The following is a 22,008-nucleotide window of genomic DNA, read 5'->3' on the forward strand; positions in this document are numbered from 1 at the left end:
CTTTGGAAAAGAAAGAGATTTCAAACAAACAACGAAGCCAACGCATGAGCTCCTTTCAAAAGGAATGTGCCCGACAAACTCAGCGCCCCAAGGTTACCTGGATAATGACACTGTAGTTTCCCTTGGAGAAGACCGGAGCGTTGTCGTTGACGTCTGACACGTCGATATTCACGGTAGTCGTGTTGACCCTGGGCGGACTGCCGTTATCAGAAGCCTGGACTGTGAGTGTGTAACCTGAAATCTTTCCCGGGACAAGACAGAACACATGTCCACTTCACGAGGCCTGAGAACGGGGCTCCATCAGAAGCAGATTGCTGACCACCCACAAGGGCAGATCTGGGCGACCGTCATCCCCTGCCGCGTGCTGCCTTGGATGTGGGCGACTCCCCAAGCTACAGACGGGCGCGCCGTGAAGAGCTACACAACGGAGCGTGCGCGACAGGGGCAGCCGCCTCCTCTAAGGCCTAAATGGGACCGTCAGCCAGAAGCAGAGGGGAGCTGTCGTAGCCCCTCTTCGACACCTCAGGACGCTCCAGATCACCCTCCCCCATCGCTTTTACACGTGGACCGCAGCCAGCTGTCTGACTCTCTCAGGACAAACTGACCTCATCAAAAGAAGCTGTATAGAGTTCGGTAGATTCTGTTCTAGGGCAGTCCCCTGTTAAGCTCTCTCCTTCCAGAATGAGAGGTGGAAGAAGCCAGAAAGGGGGCTAAATCCCCAGCGGATGTTCTGTCGACTTAGTCCTAAAGGATGCCCAACAGAGAAGGGCAAATGGCCTGGGGCGCACGCGCCATCTCCTCTGCGGGCTCCTGTCGGACGTTAGCGCATTAAAGGAGTGGACAAGCGCACCGGTCACAAGTCCTAAATTTGTTCAGCCCAACAGTACAGCAGCCTGAAGGCTAACCAGTCATGCTTCCTAAACTCTTGGAAAGTCTCTGCTCAAAAGAACAGGTCAGAGAAGGAATGAAAGAATTCGGCCTTTCAGGAGGTAGCTCATCACTATTTCCCCAAGTCCCTCTAATCTTCCCTTTACCTGTTACTGTTCTGAAACTAGACTCTCTGATCAGCAGTGTCCTATCTTTGCACTTCCTCGCTTCATGACCTCCCTAGGCAGCTCCCTGCCTGTGAGTGTTAGCAGAGGGACGGAGAGACACATGAGGGACAGAACTTCCGCCTGGCTTTCCTCTCGTCAGTTGCTCGCATTTATCTAATCACCTCGGACTGCCTCCACAATCCTCTCCGGAGGCCTGTGCCATCTCCGTGTTCCTGGCTTTCGAGTTTCTGAAGTTTGAGTAAACTCTCTGAATCCTGGCTGAGTATTTCTACTTACGTACATCACTCTCCTCTAAAACAACGTCAAAAACCATGTGCCACAACCTCTCCCGGCGCTAGGCTTCCGCAGCCCCACAATGCCCCGTTTCACTCGGAGGGCACCACCCCATTACAGCACCCCATTACCATTACATTGGAGGGGAGCCGGCATTCGGCCACCACCGCTTCCTACACAGAGCCGTGTCTCAGCTTCACAGACTCTAAGGCCTCCTTCACGAAGCTTCTGCATCTGTCTGCTCGCGCGTCACGGCACTTCCCAATCAGCCTCTCGGTGTCTCACCACGGAGCCCCGGGCCCTGGGCTTCCTACCTGCCTGGTGGCTCACGATGTTACACCCCACTCAGGCCTACCGTGGTGCTCACCCGCACAGTCACCTCGGCGAGTCGCTCCCGGGCTCCCCAATACTCAGCGGCTCCCTGTGCCTGCAGCAGCCAGCGTGAACCTCTGCTCTGTTCCTAGAACCCCGTCCTAGCACGCGCCCCTCACTTCTCACCAGGACTCCTCTACTCCAACACAATCTAGTAGGATCACCTAAGTACTTGCCACGTCTTCCACGTCTCTGTTCATGCGGTTCCTCACGGCGACTCGCCTCTCCACACCTATGGCTTTCTGAGCCTGCCATTACTGAAAACCCAGCTTCTAGCTCCATGAAGTGCCTCCAAACACCAGAGCCCATAGTAGTTTCTTCCTGAACATGAACTTTTGTTACGCAAACTTCTATCAGTATGAAACACATCTCTTCTGTTCTAGAGATTTTCGTACTGGAATTGCTTTTCCAGTATTTAGGTCTTACTTCTCACTGCCTGAGAACAAGGTTGGTTGTACCCTTCTGGTGCCTCCCGTTAAGTGGACAAGGAGCTTCTATTTACCGACTTGGTAATCTGTAAACAATTTAAGCCAAAGTTTTGCACGTACTGTTTCCCGGTCGAGAAGCCTGGTCACTTTTACTTCTCCCCGGGCAGGGTCAATTGTAAATGGACTTCCTTGATTGCCATCTGTAATTGAATAGCGGATGTGGCTGTTCGAAGGTCCGTCAGCATCGTCAGCCATAACCTAGAAGACATCACGCTCCTACTTAGGAGACAGCTGAGGAAGGGGTCTATGAAGCAAGCTTTTCTACCATCAATAACTAGCTGTTGTAAGGCAATCATTTATAATAGAGTCAGTAATTGACTAGGGTAACAAAAGACATTTCCCCATCTTCCAATTATTTTCGAGTAAGGCCACAACAAAAACTGAATCGGTCTTCCTGAAATTTCTTGCAAAGATCCAGAAGAAGAACACGGTAGGGGAGGAAATACACACCATGATGACAGACTGCTCAAGGACGGCATCTTCGCTGATCACTGCTGTGTAGGTGTCTTGGCTGAACACAGGGGAGTTGTCATTGACATCGGTTACGTTAATGCTCACAGTGGCCACATCACTTAATGAAGGTGTCCCCCCGTCAGTGGCCTCTACAGTCAGGTAATATTCATGAGAGCTTTCATAATCCAGGTTCTCAATGATAAAGATGGCCCCTGCACAGAAAATCAAAATGACCTTCATTACTTTAAAATGCCACCACTTCCTCCTACTGTGACTGAAATCGAATGATAAATGTTTGAAGTAGAAATTAGAAATTTATATATATATATATATATATATATATATATATATATATATATATATATATATAAAATTTAATGTTTGTTTATTCTTGAGAGAAACACAGCACCAGCAGAGGAGGGGCAGAGAGAGAGACAGAATCTGAAGCAGGTGCCAGGCTCTGAGCTGTCAGCATAGAGCCCAACGTGGTGTTTGAACTGAAAAACTGAGTTCGTGACCTGAGCCGAAGTCAGATGTTTAACTGACTGAGCCACCCAGGCGCCCCTATCATTTATATGTGTTTTCTAATTTCTTCATTCAGCAATTTAAAGTTATGAATTTGCCTATTCCTAGATCCTTATTTATTTCTCTGTGATACATAAATTGCTTTCCCAGTCAATACTACCCACATTCCACTATAAAATTATATTTCTTCTTTCTTCTAAACCATAGTTTACTATGGATGCCACTACAGTACAATAAAAAGGAGACGTAAGAATTCTACTTTTTGGCTTATATTTTCCTCCTCATTGTTTTTCTGTTATAGAAACGTATATCTTGTTTTATGTCTCCAGAATAACTATTTACATCTTATCATTAAAAAAAAAAAACACTCTTTTTTGGGAATACAAGCTGGTGCAGCCACTCTGGAAAACACTATGGAGGTTCCTCAAAAAACTAAAAATAGAACTACCCTACGACCCAGCAATTGCACTACTAGGCATTTATCCAAGGGATAGAGATGTACTGTTTTGAAGGGACACATGCACCCCGTGTTTATAGCAGCACTATCAACAATAGCCAAAGTATGGAAAGAGCCCAAATGTCCATCGATGGATGAATGGATAAAGAAAATGTGGTATATATATACAATGGAGTATTACTCGGCAATCAAAAGAATGAAATCTTGCCATGTGCAACTACATGGATGGAACTGGAGGATATTATGCTAAACGAAATTAGAGAAAGACAAAAATCATATGACTTCACTCATATATGAGGACTTTAAGAGACAAAACAGACGAACATAAGGGAAGGGAACCAAAAACAATATAAAAACAGGGAGGGGGACAAAACAGAAGAGACTCATAAATATGGAGAACAAACTGAGGGTTAGTGGAGGGGGTGTGGGAAGGGGGATGGGCTAAATGGTTAAGGGGCACTAAGGAATCTACTCCTGAAATCACTGTTGCACTGTATGCTAACTAATTTGGATGTAAATTTTTAAAAATAAAATAAAATCTTTTTGATTTAACGATTCCTTTAACACCTTTCGTTTCCTTACAGTCCGTCCTATTAAAAAGCCCTAAAAGTAAGAATTCTACAGTATGCATTAAAACTACGTTTTAAAATCCCATCAACACACACCTGCTCCTCATCTGAAATAGTCACACTCAATTAAATACAGTTTGAATGCAGTGACTTTGTAGAACATTCGAACAGCTCAGACCACAGGTTAACAAGATGACAAAAGGGTGTATGGAGCAGGAGTCAATACCTCCTGCAACTCTTGACCTTGTGGATAGTTATTCATTGAGATTCAAAGTACTTCGGCTATTCTATATACCTAGTGTATGAAGACGTCAGTTTTAATGAATTATCAGATGCCTCCTACAGACACTGGGATCGAAGAGGCGGAAACTATGGTTTCCCTTAAGCTACTTCACGTGGACTCGATATGGAGAATGAGTAGCCATTGCGCAAGACCCCCCACCACCTCCCACTCTTGCTCTTTACTCGTGTAATGCATCGGACATCTCGACTGAATTCCTGGAGTGTGCTTTCATTTCCCCGCTTAAACGTCGAAGGCACTGAGAACCTTCATCTTTTTAAAGGATCTACTGCCGATCTATCTACGAGCTGGCACTCTGTACTGCCTAACATGCTGGGCCATCTCGCCTTTTTTGGCAGAATAAAGGCCTTCTTCTCATTTTCAGGGCAGGTTACCTGTTTTGGAGTCTATGCTGAATTTTCCATGTTCGTTTCCACTTATTATCGAGTAGGTGATTTCCGCATTCGCTTCGATATCCCGACTGGCCGCATACACCTGGAGAACTTCTGTGCCGAGAAGAATGTCCTCAGACACGGTGGCGCCGTACTCACGGTATTCAAACACAGGGGGGTTGTCATTTATATCCAAGACGGACACCACAACAGTGCCGGTAGCCGTCAGCCTCCTCGGCAAACCCTGGTCTACGGCTTTCAGGGTAAGGGTGTACACGGCCCGCACTTCTCGGTCCAAGGGCTTTTCTAACTGAAGGATTCCGGAGAATTCATTAATGGAGAACTGCCCGTCAGCAGAGTTAATCAGCGAGTAGGAGATCTTCCGATTCAGTCCTGTTGACACACGACATCATGTCAGAGTGTTTTATTTCAAGAAATTTAAATTATTTTTTGAAAAAACGTGTAGCATGTTTTAAAAGGAAAATGCGAACACTCGTTACTGAGACGTTCCTAGGACTCTGATCTTTAAAAAGCAAACATTTTCACTGACAACTTACTAACCCAAAACAAATACAATTCCATAGCTACCTGGCTTTTTAAGACTAAATTCTACAGCATATGGTCCTGCAGTACCCAGCAGGTCTTTTAAAATGAAATCTATGATTTAGCAGCATTGTCAAAGATTTATTTGAAAAGTGGTATTTTTGTTACTGCTTTAATTCTTCAGTATTAGTATGACTTAAGAAATTGTTTTCTCTATCGAAAGATTATAAATATGTATCCTAGACTATTATATTCTCCATAAAAATTGTGAAAGGTTTATAAAACTACAGCAGTGTAACATTTGCTGTTCTGTGCCCACATTAAAATCTCTACGTCACTAATGGTTTATTCATAAAATAACACTTCACTGATTAATTCAATTGGATATGAAGATCCGTTAATACAGTCTCTGACCGTAATTTTAGGGACACCATGGATGTCTTACAATGGTACGTGCACAGGGCACAATTTTGAGACTTCAAACGTGAATAAAAAATGGATTCATTACCCTAAAGATTTCATTCCATTTTTAATGCTGAGGAATTAAAAAATACAACAGTGAGTTAATCAATATGCATAAGGTCAGTAAGTTAAAGAGACCGAATTGGGGATGAGGTTCCTAAGATCTCAGAGCACAGACTGAAGCCAACGGCATCAGCTGGACGGTACCTGCATCTGCGTCCGTGGCCTGGACCCTAGTCAACAGCGTCCCAGGCTCTGTGTTCTCGAACACGGTGATGGCGTACGGATCGGCTGAGAATTCAGGGGCGTTATCATTCACATCTTCTAATGTGAGCACAATACTGGCTTGGCAGAATCTACCCCCTCCATCTGTGGCCTTGACGAGCAGGTTATAAACTGCTTGCTCCTCACGATCAAGGGGGGCTAATGTTTTCAGTTCACCTGAAAACAAACAAAAAAGTGGATTCACTTGAAGTTTAAGGTGTGAGATGCAAATGCACATCTATTTCTTCCCCTTTCCCTCTTACAATGACAAAATTTTGGAGCAGCAATTTTATCAATGCTATAGAGTCAACGGCTGCAGGAGCACACGGAGATCCAGGTTTCCAAACCCTGCTGGGAGCTAGCTTTTTAAAAAAAAATAAAAATAAAAAAAAATAAAAGCTACCTGTTTTCCAAATTTAAAATATTTTTAAATTGACTTACAGATTCATATGTTTACAATTAGTTCTGGGGGGTGGAACTCCCAGAAAACTGTTACTTGGACTCCTGATATTAACAAAATACAAACTGTAAGAGAGAAAACAATCTAACAGTCTTAAAGATATAAAGACAAACAATACCATTCATCATGGTATACATCAACTATATACAAAACAGATAAAGCACAAAGTTTGAGATATACTTAAATTATGGAGTTGTGTTTTTTTTTTTTTTTTAATGTTTATTCATCTTTGAGAGAGAGAGAGACAGAGCATGAGCAGGGGAGGGGCAGAGAGAGAGGGAGACACAGAATCCGAAGCAGGCTCCAGGCTCTGGGCTTGAACTCACGAACTGTGAGATCATGACCTGAGCTAGAGTCAGACGCTCAACCGACTGAGCCATCCAGGCGCCCAATTATGGAGTTTTTTTTAAAGTTACTATTAAAAACTAAATTTTAAATTCTGGGTTCAAGTAGGCGATATTGTTGTCAATTTTTTTTTATCTTATCCCAAATTTTACACACTAAATTGCTGTGTAGATTTCTAATTCTAAAAGATGCCAATTTTGTAGCATCAGAGTAAATTTTCAAGGAACGGGATATAATTTCAAATTTTATATGTGACCTCAGACCACCTATATCTGATATGACTTTGCTGGAACATGGTTAATTTTGCCCCAAGCCCCATCTTACCTGTGTCTGGATTTAGTCTGAACTTTTCTGCCCCTGGACCAAATAATGTGTAAGTAATTTCAGCATTGGAGCGGATATCTGCATCTGTAGCAGACACCTGCATGATCAGCTTCCCGGGAAAGGCATCTTCTGGAATCGTTTCCGAATATAAGCTCTACAAAGATTTTGAATACCACAAACATAAAACATTAAGCGTTAACATGACTGCCAAGGGAATAACAGAAAAAATAATCATTTAACTTTGGTCACAGAAAATGTGGGAAATGACAGAATTTAAAAATCCGAGGAGCTTTTGAAACCGATTCTTCTTACAAAACATATTTAAAACAAAAAGGAGTCACGTCACAGGTAATTCCTCTGTATCAATGAAAGAGTCTGATCTGACATTTAACCTGCAGAATTCTGAATACTTTGTGTCTTTAAGTTGGTTTCATGTTTAACTTATCTGAAAATTGGTGAGTCAATGCCTGTTACATCCTGTCTATTTTCAATACAGGAAGTTATTATTTGCAATCTTTCCTAACACAGAGCCAGGTAACTGCAGTGGAGACAGACGTGATCCTCATGTCATGGAGAAAACAAAGATTCCCCCAGGTCACCAGGGTGAGTGCAAGTGACACCATGGCCAGGACTCTTCTGTTACCCTGCCCCCACCCTTCCCATCTGACTGAACTCAAACATAATCAACACTTTTTTCCAGTTCCAACTCATTAGAAATCCATGCTATCAACCAACACACAAGGCTAACAGGTAAGATTCTGTTGATTTTTTTTTTTTCTTAAGATGAGCTCAATTCTAGATGAACTACACTTTATGACTCATGAAACAGGATACTTTTGCAACACTGATGATTTCAAATGAGCTAATATCTTAATTTTATCATTCTCAAAGATGACAGCGCATCATATCCAAGTAATGTGCGAGTGTTTAAAAGAAAAACACAATAAGACGCACACATTTATTTTCTGTACGACACACACAGACTTAACCAACCCCCAGCCATACACGATACTGTTGCCAAAAAGTAGAGACATGGATGGGAATGAAGTCCTCCCTCCTCTGAAGCTCCCTTCCCTGCTGACTCGGCTCTATTTCCCTGAGAACGGCTCCGTCCCTTGCCACAGCTGTGACACTGCTCATCTCCTCTGTCCCTCTTCCAGACCGTCTTCCCCGCTCTCTTCCCCAGCCTTCCCTTCATCTACCACTCTTCTTCCTTCCTCAGACTCTCCTCTTTCTTCGGTGGACGAATCTATGTGCCTACTGACACGCGCCCTCCCTGCAACCAGGCACCTGTCCGCATCATGATGCCGAGCCCTCCGCCTCCAAGCCAGTCTCAGAGTCCCACAGTTCGCTTCCACAGCTCCATCATCTGTTCAGCAGCCAAACCCCCATTTGCTGTCCTGCCTCCTAAGAATCCTCGGCTCCTGCCCTCTCAGTAACACTGCCCTGGTAGGGGTCTCCTCCTCCCTTCTCCCTAGGAGAGGAAATACCCACAGGTACTCTGTCCCTTTTCGTGATCATCCTCTCGGATGGATTCCATTGTCTGTCATCCAAAGAAACGGCCAAGTTTGCATCCCTGCCCATCTTCAATCTCACTGTCTCTAAACGTCTACAAAACCGATTCGACTGGATGTCCCGTGACCCTACACTTAATGAGTCCAATACAGACCACAACACGCTTCCTCTTAAGCCAACCCCGCCCCAGGCTTTTATCTGGGTCTTTCTCCCACTCGCTTCTGTAGGAAATGGCAGTCAATCCCGACATCACACGCCTGCCATGTTGTCACCCGCAGGCGGCACCACGGGCACCAGCTTGCGCTCTGCACCGTCTTTTGTCCCTTCGTGCCTTTGGCCGCCTCCACCCCGTGCTCTCACTCGCGCTCATCCAAGTGTACGCGACACTACCGAACGAACGTGTCTTCTGTAAGCAACTCTTGGCTCACGGCAGCTCCACCTTCCAAACACAACGGGTTCCGAGGTCCTCTCTTCTCTAGGACGGAGTCCCAACTCCTCTGCCGATCTAATCACCACCTCCCAAAGGCTGACACCCCCGCCCCTCCCCGGGAGCACTCCTGCCCCGGTCCTCCCACCGCAGGCTTGGATGGGAACGGCTCCTTCTTGGTGTATGTGTTCTCATATTCAGCGGGCCCCAGAGCTGCGGAGCACCCTCACAGACCTCGTGTAGAACAGCCAGTGCCCCCAAAATGGGCTCAGCCCCCAATAAGGGGAATGAAATCTTCACAAAGCATTTTTAGAGTTAAACATAACTGCAATCTTGTCTGTAATTTACAGCATCTGTGAATGAGCTGTTCCAACTACTGAGCATTTCCCAAAATAGTTCTGGAGCTGATCCAACTCTTGCCCCACTCAACACTCACCTCTGCTTAAATGCTCACCGGCTATCATACGAAACGCATCTGAATTACAGCCAGCGCCACAGGAGAGTCCGAATGAAAGGTTCAGAAAGAAATCCAAATTCGTAATACATAAAGAAAGAACCGCCTACCTTTTCACAGACTGGACTGTTGTCATTTGCATCAAGAACTTTCACTTCAACTATGGCTTTTGAGGAGAAGGTCCCATCGGTTGCCGTGATAGTCAGAAGATAATTGTCCCTTTTTTCCCTGTCCAGAGGTTTCTTCACAAACACCTTCCATTCATTCTGTATATTTTCAATAGCAAACTGTCCCAAAGGATCTCCTCCTATTAAATCAATGGAGGAAGAGGACAAATTGGCTGAAATAAGTAAAGAACTAATTGACAGGAGAAATAAATACATTTAGTGTTATGGTTTAAAAGAATTAAGGGTTTTTTAAAAAATTACTACATTTAAATTTGGCTTATTAACTTTCCCAGTTACTCCCACCACCACCAAAACATCAAGGCATTAAAATGTGTACCGAAACACAGCATTAAGCTAAAGAAAACATAAAAGCCTACTAAACAATACGTTACCCTATATGGAAACTATAGTTGTTATACATATTTATCATTTGCTAAGTTCAACAGAATGAGTCATAAAAATCAAAAAACAGTCTAGGAGTGTGCCTGGGTAGCTCAGTTGGCTAAGACTCCAACTTCGGCTCGGGTCATGATCTCACGGTTCGGGAGTTCAAGCCTCATGTTGGGCTCTGTGCTGACAGCTCAGAGCCTGGAGCCTGCTTCAGATCCTCTCTCTTTCTGCCCCTCCCCCGCTTTCACGCTCTCACTCTCAAAAATCAACATTCAAAACAAAAACAGTCTAATGACAACTGTTAGCCCTCTTCATTGTAGCCTAAGAGATGTTATTGCTACTTATTTTAGACTTACTTAACTAAAATCATCCCTTTAACTCCCGATCTCCCTAAAATACTGTATTTCAAAATTTATACCTCTAATCCGATTTATTTTTAACTTAAACCATTTTGCTTCAATGTTTTACCTGTTATGTAATAGGTAACTTGTCTATTAAGTTCTTCAGAATCGGCATCTGTGGTACTTAAGATGGCGATGACACCGCCTGGTGGGTCATCTTCGCTCACGGTCCCTTTGTATATCTCTGCCGTGAATCGTGGGGGGCTGTCGTTGACGTCGGTGACAGTAACATCCACGATGGCCGTGGAGGAGAGCTGGACCTTTTCACCGTGATCTGATGCAACCACTTTAATCTGGTAATGGTCTCTCTCTTCATGGTCAAGTTCCTTGAGGGTCGTAATCCAGCCTGTCTCCATGTTAATGGCAAAAGATTCGATGACTTCCACACTTTGTGACTGATCTAGACTGTACATGACCTGGCCATTGGTTCCTGAATCCAGATCAGATGCCCTGGCCTGGATGACTCTACTCCCCGCTGGCAGGTTTTCAACAATAAAAGCCTCATACGGGTTAGACTCTAACACAGGGCTGTTATCATTTGCATCTTTCACTTGGATGCTAACATCTACAGATGCCACCACCTCGTAGTCCTCATGAGCGCACCTGGCAAGTATGGAAAACTGGTACCACTTAGTCGTTTCATGATCAAGACTCTTTTCAAGTTTCAGTCTGCCGCTCTGTCTGTCAATGACAAAGAACTCATCCCTGTTACTTTCAGGAGTGTTCCCTTTGATTAGGCTGTAAAGAACGGTCCCACTATGTTCTGCTCGGATGAGGTCTATCTCTGTTCCAATAGGCATGTCTTCTGAAACCGTATAGGTATAAAACGGTTCCGAAAATTTTGGAAGTTGTATTTCTGGTGGAAGTATTTTAACATAGACAGGAACCACAGATTCCCTTGACGGAGACCCACTATCCACAGCTCTCACAAAGAAAGTGAAGAACTCATTTTCTAAGCCAATTAAGCTTTCTTTTGTAGTAATTATGCCCGATAGTTTGTTAATTTCCAAATTCTCCTTGACACTTTCCGAATCTGCTTCAATGGCATAGGTGACATCGGCATTGGATCCCTCATCGGCATCACTTGCAAGAACTTTAACGACGGATGTCCCTTTGGGAGCACTGGACCCAATGTCCACTTCATACTTGGTTGCTCGAAACTGGGGTGCGTTATCATTGTCATCTGTAAGGATGACATTAATGGTGCAGAAAGCAACTTTTCCACCGGCATCCTTAGCCATTAAACGAACTGAGATTACTTTCTCTGCTGGAGTTTCTCGATCAAGTTTCTCCAAAGTAAATATCTGTCCTCTGTCATTTGTGTAAAATCTGTCTTTGGCAAAGTCATTTACAATATGGTAAGTGATGTGACCGTAAATACCAGAATCCCCATCAGTTGCTTTGACCTCGATCACCAGCGTGTGTAAGGGAGCATTTTCAGCTAACTCCACTTCATACTCGCTCTGAAGAAAAACAGGACTGTGCAAATTGCCTCCAATTACAGTTATGTGAACCTGAGCTGAACTCCTAAAAACTCCATCAGAAACAGAAACGTTAAGACTATAAAATGGCTTCAAGGTGTGCCGGCGCACGTTTGAGAGCGTGACGATCCCCGTTTCACCGTCAATGACAAAATTCTTATGATCGTTGCCAGAGAGAATGGAATAGTCCAACCTGCCTACGTCTGAGCTGTCTGCATCATATGCTTTCACACAGGTCACGAAATGCCCATGCATGGCGTGTTCGCTGATTTTGGCTTCATAAATCTGTTGGTCAAACAGTGGCGGATTGTCATTGAGGTCCGTGACATCCACTGTCACAACCACATCACTGCTCAGGGGGGGCATGCCACCGTCCAGAGCCCTTACAAAAATCTTGTGCTGCTGGGACTGCTCGTAATCCAAAGTTCGGACTAGCGAAACGAGGCCGGTGCTGCTGTCTATGTGAAAATGAGCAGGACTCTTGCTATGGTTCCCAAACATATGGTATGAAATTCCCCTATTTGGTTCTGAATCAGAATCTGTCGCTCTAACTTGAACGACAGACGTGCCGATGACAGCTGCCTCGGACAGGGTTGCGGCATAAGACTGCTGACCAAACACAGGAGGGTTATCATTGATGTCTTCCACTATAATGTCAACAAATACTTCAGCATGAGCACCGGTCAAGGAGTCGGTTGCTCGTATGCTCAGTTTATAAGCCGGGTGGGACTCGAAGTCCAGAGGGGCTATGACATTTATAACTCCAGTGTTGAAGTTAACAGTAAACTGGCTGAAAGGATCTCCATCCGTGATGCTGTAGAACACTTTCAACCCTTCTGGACTGTTGGCTTGTACGTGGACAACTGGACTGTGCATCTGGATATTCTCTGGAACCTCTGCGCTGTAGAAAGGTTTTTCAAACACAGGCATGGCTTTATTCATAACAGTGATCGGAACGATCACTTCAGCCGAAAACGCTGGGTCTCCTCCGTCTTTTGCAACCACTGTGACAAGGTATTCTTTATTTAAGGTGTCAGGTTCAAACTGCTTTTTCAGTGAAATTTCACCTGAGGATCCGATCTGAAAATGCTCGTGATGCTCTTTAAGGTAGTAATGCACTTCTCCATTTCTCCCACTGTCTCTATCAACGGCGGTGACGTAGCGAATAACGTGACCCACCACGGTATCCACTTTAACAACAGCATAGTAAGGAAGGTTGACAAACACTGGTGCATTGTCATTTTGGTCTTCTATGTTGACCTTGACAATGACATGGGCCACTGCTGAAGGCTTGTGTTCTTGGGTCACTTCTACCACCACATCAAATGCCTCCTGCTGTTCACGATCAAATGGTATGCCAGTGGTCGACAGAACTCCTGAAGTCTGGCTTATTTTAAATCTGCGATCTGGGTTGAGGATATGGTAAAACAAAGGCTCGTTGATTGGGTTCCCAATGGCAGTAATGACAGCTAACGTTCTGGCTTCAGTGGAATTCTCTTTCACTACTGCAGAGTAGAAATCTTGGGTAAACTTCAGTTGACTTTCTTTGCTTTCTTTCACATTAATTTTTACAGAGGTGAAGCTTACAAATCTGCCATCAGAAGCTCTAACGGTTAACTCATAGCGGCTTCTTAGCTGAGTTGTGTTTTGTACAGTTATAGTGCCAGTCTTGTAGTCCATAAAAAACTTCTCCCCAATGTTGCCCTCGGTGATAGAGTACATCAACTGTGAGAATGCACTTGAATCAGCATCCGTAGCATTTACCGTGATGACTTTTACTCCTCTGTATGTTGGCAATAAAAGAGATGCTTCATATAATGATTTGGAGAACACAGGAGGGCAATCGTTAATGTCTATTACACGTATAGTCACATTAGCTGCATACTCAGCAAATAAACGTGGTGTCCCCATGTCATGCACTTGTACGGTAAAGTGAAAAGTACTTGTTTCTTCATAGTCCAAACTCAGTACCGTATGAATAGCACCAGTGCTAGAGTCGATAGCAAAATATTTGTGTATAGATGGTTCAACAATGTGATACACAAGCAGAGCATTGGATTCTTTATCAGCATCAGTTGCTCGAATCACTAATGGGACATTTTTGTCTGTTAGGACCACGCTGTTAGTTGAAGCTGATTCGCTAATGAGTCCCGTATATTCTGCCTGCATGAAGACTGGCAAGTTGTCATTTTCATCCTGTAGATGCACTAAAACACTTGTGTTAGTAGACAAACCAGCCATGTTAGTTCCTTGTATTATCAATGTGTAAATGGGCAACGTTTCAAAATCCAGGGCTTTCTGAGTGACGATACTTCCAGAATGTGGATTAATATCAAAAGCATCAGCTACATTTCCATCTTTTATTTCATATACCACTGACGACTGACTCTGCGCTGTAACCATTCCGACAAAACTCCCAATGCCGACAGTTTCGCTGATTTCAACAGAATATTCTTTTGATGTAAACTTAGGAGAGGCATTGTCAGCAATTGTCACAAAGACATGCACAGAAGTTATTTCACTCATTGGTGGATTCCCTTTATCGGTAGCTTTCACCATTAAGTCATATTCCACTTGGCTATTTCGATCTAATTCTTTGGCAGTTTTTATTAAGCCCAAGATGGGATCAATGGTAAAAGAATTTCCAATGTTTCCTAGGAGGAGAGGGGGTAAAAACATGTTACAGAAAAATGCAAGCACAATACAAGTAATAGCTGGAGATACACAAACTTTTTTTTTTTTTTAATCTTTAAAAGTGATTATTCTGCAATTATACAGAAATTCAGGGGTTATCAACATTTGAATAGAACTCACTTCATTTTTATCCACCTAAAATGAAGCAGACTTTTCAGAGTTTTGTAAGTTATGAAAAGCAAGAAACACAAGAAATATTACTCTAGGTAAAGCCAGAACTCACTTGCTATCACCTGAACCAGGAATATGTTGTAGAAGGTTATCCTTTTGTAAGGCAGTTGATAATTTTCCAACGGTCCCTCAAAAATCCTTTGAACATACTTCTACTTTCGGCATTTATCACTTGCAAGTTTTCAAGACTCTTACTCATTATGAAAAGGAAGACTTCAATTCACCAAGAAAATTTAACAAGGTTCAAGAGAGCTGTCCCTTATTTTAAATATTCAGGGAATTGTTGAATGCGCTTGTGCATTACCTGCCCTACTGTGTCGCTTTCGAAGATTTCTGTAATATTCCCTTCTTAATCTTTTTCAGGTCACTCTACCCTCTACGTCAGTGGTTCTCAACTGGGGGCGATCTTGTCTAGATGGACGTGTAACAATGTCTAGACACAGTTTGAGTTACCACCACGTAGAGGGGGAGGGCGCTGCTAACTTTCATTGGATAGAGATCCAGTATGCTGTTAAACATCGTACAATGCACAGGGCAGCCCCACAACAAAGGATTTTTTGCTCCCAAGTGTCAACAGTGCTGACAGATAAACTCTAAAATAGAGTTTACTATACTTGTTCGCTTTGGGCCTTTTCCAGCTATACTGTAGGTGCCTTTTGCTGCAAATGCAACTCCACAATAGTCCAGGTTTTGTATCATCAACTGAAATCTTTCTGAAGACACTGGCAGCTTACTGAGGTCTAGCAGTTTACGATCTCTTTGGATAGATTGCAGCAGTGTGAGGGTCCTCAGACTGGATTCACCTACACACACTCCGTCTCTGTTCTGTTTCACCTCCATGAGTCCCGAATCCATCATCCCCCTCACGGAACTGAGTTTATTTTCCCCAAATGAACTATCCCACTTCCCCAAAACAAACCTGACTTGCCACTTAACTGTTTTTTTTCAAGTTCTGCTTTCGTCTAGGTTTGCAACCTCGTGTGGCCCTTCATAGGCCAGAATCACTTAGTGCGATTTGGCAACGGGGGATTAACCAAGCACTCCTTTCTCCTCATCATTACTAGTAAACACTTCCCTGACAGCCTTCATTTCCTTCCTTTAATACTTTTTCCCAAAATCCATAATATAATTTTTCTGAGGCCAGAACGGGTCTGGTTTTCATTAAGCCTGACCAGTTCCACGTCTCGGCCCCACGGCCGTGAAGAATAGTCTACAACAGGGCAGAGGCCGGGCTCTCTTCTCTACAAGCCCCAAGTTCCAAGCTGAACCCTTGCCCATGAATGGGTGAGCCGTGAGGCCTTTGCCACGCCTCACAGACCCTAACTTCTGCCTGTCCGCATGTATGAGTCAGCAATCCCAGATTCTCTCATTGTGCTTTAGTCCGTCACCAGAACTCCAGGGACCTTTCTCACCCTACCTGGGCGCCACCCAGGCCTTCCAATACTGACTGTTTGCCTGGACTAATATGGAGACTGAGAAAACCTTTGTACAGTGGTCTGCATCCCCACCCCTTGGGCTTTCCCTAAGTCTGTACTAAAGAAGCAGCTGACCTACCATATTTTATATTCAATCCTCTCTTTGGCATTTCTCTTATTTGGTGTAGTGAAATCTCAAAGCTTCAAACATGCAAGGCCCAACATGGAGGAATGAATAGATTTTCTCTGCAGTGAAACAAGCTGGTGGTATTAGAACACTCTACTTTCCACACAATGTGCTCCCTGCCCTCCCAGCCTTGCTGGCTCTTCACGCCTCATCCCTGCCAGAACATTCTCATCTCAGGATGACTGTATTTGGTGGGTTCTTTCTAGAACAGTCTTCCCCAGCTATTATCATTGCTTCTCCATCCATCCATCCAGGTTTTACCCAAATGCCCTTCTGCTTAGAGAATGTGGTGAAGCCTTCCTTTACCTCCCTAATCAGAATGGCTGTTTTATTCTCTTATCCTGTTTTTTCTTTATAACACATATTACAACCTTCTTATCCGTTCTTCCACTAGAATGTAAGCCCAATTTAAGCATGGCTTGTTTTATACATTCTTTTATCACCTGTGCCTAAAAAGAATGCCTGACACACAGAGACATATCCTATGTCCTATGTAAGTATTTGATGAATGACACAACTTCTATGCATGGATGGAAAGATAAATTAAATACCAAATAAGCAGACCAGAAGCCTGAAAAATATTAATACATTCATCAAAGCACTATATTTATATTTTTACTTGGTTCTGTTTTTCTGCAGTTTACTTCTATCACTACCAACAACCACGTGTTAGATTAAGCACTATATTCTGAAGTACATTTTGACAAAAGCAACACATACTAAATGGAAATTTCTGATAAAAATTCTCATCAGTATATAGGGGCGCCTGGGTGGCTCAGGTGGTAGAGCGTCCAGCTTTGGCTCAGGTCATGATCTCACGGTTGGTGAGTTCGAGCCCCACGTCAGGCTCTGTGCTGACAGCTCAGAGCCTGGAGCCTGCTTCGGATTCTGTGCCTCCCTCTCTTTCTGCTCCTCCCCCACTCACGCTTTCTCAAAAATAAATAAACATTAAAAAAAAAATTTTAATCAGTATATAAAATTCAGAAACATTACTACCAGAAGTATCTTAATAGGAAGGTTAAACAGGAACCCAGCTAGCCAGTTAACAGTGGGTTTCCAACATACGTATACAGTATGGAAGGAATCATCAGATTTGCAGATGGGAAAGCAACATACTTATGTGGAAAAACACTGCAGGGCAGCTGAGTGGCTTAAACATGCCCGTCTGATCCACTAATGGGTACAATTCATCAAATGCTGAAATACACGCATGTTATTTGTCAAGAAATTAATAGGGCAGTGGCGGAACTCTTTACTACGTTGGGGGCTTAAGTCATTCACTTTAGCTGGAGATACTGGTGATTTCCGTGTAGCCCGAGATCGTCATGTTTGAAGTAGGCAATTATCTGGACAAACGTGTGAATTTGGGCACATTAGCTATGACTGTATTACACACATACGCCCCAAAAGAAATGTCAGAGAGCTATGCATAGAAATCTCTTTCTTCCAATGGTGGACATGCTGTGGACCCTCAGTAAAGCGCCGACTGCCCAACAGGACTGGCAGCCTCAAGTGTGAAACGTACAGTTGCAATTGCACTTCTGTTTAACCGAAGTGTGAGGAAGAAAATCAGTTCTAGTCAATAAGGATATTTGCAGAGTATCTTCTATTTCCAGGCATTAGGACAGTTTGGAAGTTACAATAATCTACTTTAAAAAAAGAAACAAACACACACACACACACCACACGGTCCAGAATAGGGCGCTGATGTCTCTGAACACGTTAAGTCAGTTGTTACTGAAAATATCCTTTAATTAATTCCTTTTTCCCTGAAGACTCCTAATGAGACCAAACTTTTTGCTCAATGAATTGCTGCTAATTAAACATGCAGTATTACAGCCTGAATTTGTAACTCGTTTTCTGAACTTTATTAAGTGTAACCTGACAAATGAGAAGGTGAATATGAGTAACTTAAATGACCACTTTACATTTCCACCTATCCCAACAGATTCACACACACACTCTTCTGCATTTTAACAGTAGCTGCTGCCTACAATTTTTGAGCACACTTTTTATATTACCAAATCTATAAAAATTATCTTCTAAGAAATTCAAATGCTACACTGAAATAGGCCCTTGGTATTATCTACTGTTTGAGTGGAGATACAGTTCATTCTTGGAATACCAAATTACTAATCCCATCAGTCATCGCAAGCATTTAAAGAATGCACATGCCTTTAAGTGAGGCACCAAGAATCGTACTTTAACCACCCAGTTGTTGAAAATTATGTGAAAGCTAAGGGGAAAGTTGAACATTTTCTCCTACACAAACCCAGGCGGTCTGTCTGTGAGAAAATTATTTTACTGAAGTGCGCAGGCATGCACAAAGGGAATGCACTGTTTTTTTAACAACGAAAGTTCTGACCCCGTGGAAAAACCTTCATCTTTGTTCAAGGCACTGACTACATTTTTAACCTTGAACTAGGAGCAGCACATAAGATCTTATTTGTAAGTAATGGACTAAATTTGGTTATTTTCAGGGAAACAGATGAAGCTTCAAAAATACTAAGAAGTAAAAATAGTTTAACCACATAAAACACATTTTTTTAAAAATTATTCTCCATGTACCCAGCTTTTGATTATATGACCTATATATAGTTAATTCATTACCTCTACACCAATACCAATGTCTAGGAAATGCACAATTTCTAAATATGCAGAGGAACAGAGTTATAAAAGAGTGAGAAGAATGAAAGAGACTATATTCTTTGTAGTAACAATGACCTTGAGAAACATGGAAAAAATGGAAGCTGCCTTCTTGATACTTAATCACTTACTCATTGTATTTGGCATAAGGAGAGAAAGTTCCAAAGCAAGATGAATTCTGACAGTACAAAACATATGCCCTAAAGCAGATTCCTGTGTCAATCAGGGGCTTTCCTTTGCCATGAACATACACTTGTGGAGCAGTGATAGCCTCTACCTATCAAGTTCCTAGCGCGGCACCCATGGAATAAATAAATGAAAGACCGAATAGCATCATAAAAGAGAACAGAGGACAAAATATTTCACTTCGGTACAACTATTTCTGGGTGATCCTCCTTGTGTCTGCCAGCAAGACCCTGGATCTCTTGCCCTGCCACACCTAGAAGAAAGGTCCACGCCGACAGTTCAGTTGGCCTTCCTTGCCCAATTCCAGCAGGCTCCTTGGGCTTTTCAACATTTCCAGTCCAAATCGCCACCCTGGGCCCTATTGCAACAACCCAATTCCATGAAGGAAACTCAACTGTAAAAGGTGGATGACAGGGGCAGAAAAACTAACCCTGGAAGGGGTAAGCAGAGGCAGGACACGAGCACTCTTGTCGTGGAATTTCCTGCTCTGCCCAAGAGAAAATACTCCCTGGCTAAAAGTTAAATTACTAAGGCCAGTGGTTTCCTAACAATGTTTCATAGTTAACAAGTCTTATGGAGGAAAATGTCGTATGGTTACAACATTGTGGAAATAAGGAACTGCACCGGTTTTCTTCACTGCAAGACTTCTCAGAGCCTTGAATCATGCTAAGAATGTGAATCTCTTTACTGGAATGTAGGAGTCTCACGAGTCTCACCTTGCTTTCTAAAGAGGCTTCTTTCTCCTAATATGTAAAATGGTAGCTGAAGATCAATTTAAGCCATTTTTACAGTGACACACGGAAATGTTTCTACATGTGGAATTTTAGAAAAGAAATGTACTTTTTAAAGTTAACATACTGAGGGCTCCAAAATTACCTGATTCGATCGAGTACAGCACTTCAGCGTTCTTCCCTTTGTCCTTGTCCAGAGCTGTAACCTGCAACACTACTGAGCCAATAGCTGCAGATTCATAAACCCTCCCTTCATAGGAGGAACTTGTGAACCAGGGGGCATGGTCATTGGTGTCACTGACATTGACAATAATCCGTGCAAAGTTGCGCTTCACAGGAACATCTTGATCCCGTACCTGAAAGATTCAATACATTATCATTCCTGGGGGGGGTCCCCTATATGGGATTAAAAATCACTCTTAAACACAGGAGACCTTTCAGAAACCAAATACTGGCAAAAGGATGAGCAGAAAGCCGTACCATGACGGTAAGAACATGTTGGTGGATGGCTTCATGATCAAGTGTTTCAGAAGTATAGAGAGAGCCTGTCGCAGGATCAAGACGAAATTTCTTGAGACTCAATGGATCAATGCTGCTCTGCAGTGTATAGATGAGCTTGTTTTTTTCATCCTTATCCACAGCACTGATTTGTAGAATTTCTGTTTCTGGCACTGTGTCTTCAGGAATAACAACTTCATATTTTGATGTAGAAAATTGAGGACGATGGTCATTTGTATCTATTACTTTGATGAATACCTATAATGACCAAAAAGACCCATTATAATATGCCTAATTATAATATTTTAATATTTATAGAATCAAGGGGAAAAATCAGGTGCACAATGGGGAAAAAAAACGGATTTAGCAAAATGAAATACAAAATTTGGAAATAAAAACAAAAACCTAGAATAAAAAAAAAATCCTTAAAATTTTTCATTGCTTCTTACCTGTATGAGCAAGATAATGAACACCTCTCTAAATTCTTGAGAGTAACTTTGGAGGGCATATGTAACACCTTTCACATACTTCCTTCTGACTGAATACTTAATTCTCTTAGGTCACCACTAGAGAGAGATTTCTAGAGTACTCATGGAAGAGTAACCAAGAATTTACTTGAGCAGGATTTACAGAAGGCTAATTTCTTGTATCAGATTTGAATCTGCAACCACCACACTAATGAGGAGAGTACGATACTGGATGATTACTGTGTTGATCTATTTATTTTTTAGATGATTCCTAGTATTTAAATTTCTCATTCTAATCTTTAGGACTCCAAATTGCTATTGATAAATTAGAAATGTGCTTTAAAATCTTCATTACATTTTTGTGACCATAAAACTTACATATAAATAGGAAACGCATTCATTTCCTAAAAAAAATTTAAGGACACTGAAAAGATACACTCTCTTAAATACGTCAGCACAGGGGCACCCAGGTGGTCCAGTCTGTTATATATCTGACTCTTGACTTCAGCTTGGGTCATGATCTCACGGTCATGGGATCGAGCCCTGTGGGCTTGCCGTGGGCACGGGACCTGCTTGGGATTCTCTCTCCCTCTTTCTCTGCCCCTGCCCCACTTATACTCTCGCACTCTTTCTCTGAAAAAAAAAAAAAAAAAAAAAAAAGTCATCCTAGAATAAAAACCTTAGAGGGAAAAAAGCCAATATTAAAAAAACTTAGTCCCAAACTGAATTAAAATTTTTTTTTTTACTTTAACAGTAAGAGGACTACTTTTCAGATTGAAAAGATGTGTGTGGATAAGGCATAGTGCAAATCAGTACCAATTATAATAAGATGGTTTAGTTACGAACAAGAAATCTGAGCTTCATAAAGAGGTTCACTAGTCCAAATGGCACAGTAGGACAAAGTCCCGGGAATGCA

At 42.7% G+C, this 22,008-nt stretch overlaps 1 protein-coding gene and 1 long non-coding RNA gene across 5 annotated transcripts in view; one reads left to right on the forward strand and one right to left on the reverse strand.

Annotated features, from left to right (window-relative positions):
• LOC122237844 overlaps window positions 1–8,659 on the forward strand; it is a 25,562-nt gene extending 16,903 nt beyond the window's left edge. The window contains exons 4-5 of the long non-coding RNA XR_006216513.1: window positions 7,791–7,865; window positions 8,485–8,659. This is a non-coding gene — a long non-coding RNA (uncharacterized LOC122237844). The remainder of the gene's footprint in view (window positions 1–7,790; window positions 7,866–8,484) is intronic.
• Window positions 1–22,008, reverse strand: part of FAT1 (FAT atypical cadherin 1) — a 135,849-nt gene that overhangs the window by 17,712 nt on the left and 96,129 nt on the right. For all 4 annotated transcript variants that reach the window (XM_042983010.1, XM_042983008.1, XM_042983011.1 and 1 more), the window contains 10 exons: window positions 20,608–20,883; window positions 20,273–20,483; window positions 10,684–14,751; window positions 9,769–9,965; window positions 7,263–7,416; window positions 6,077–6,310; window positions 4,868–5,257; window positions 2,639–2,853; window positions 2,249–2,386; window positions 98–241 (listed from right to left, as the gene is read on the reverse strand). In XM_042983010.1, the coding sequence (XP_042838944.1) occupies window positions 98–241; window positions 2,249–2,386; window positions 2,639–2,853; window positions 4,868–5,257; window positions 6,077–6,310; window positions 7,263–7,416; window positions 9,769–9,965; window positions 10,684–14,751; window positions 20,273–20,483; window positions 20,608–20,883 (6,027 nt within the window). The remainder of the gene's footprint in view (window positions 1–97; window positions 242–2,248; window positions 2,387–2,638; window positions 2,854–4,867; window positions 5,258–6,076; window positions 6,311–7,262; window positions 7,417–9,768; window positions 9,966–10,683; window positions 14,752–20,272; window positions 20,484–20,607; window positions 20,884–22,008) is intronic.

This window comes from Panthera tigris, chromosome B1 (assembly GCF_018350195.1).
Source record: "Panthera tigris isolate Pti1 chromosome B1, P.tigris_Pti1_mat1.1, whole genome shotgun sequence".
Classification (NCBI taxonomy): Eukaryota; Metazoa; Chordata; class Mammalia; order Carnivora; family Felidae; genus Panthera; species Panthera tigris.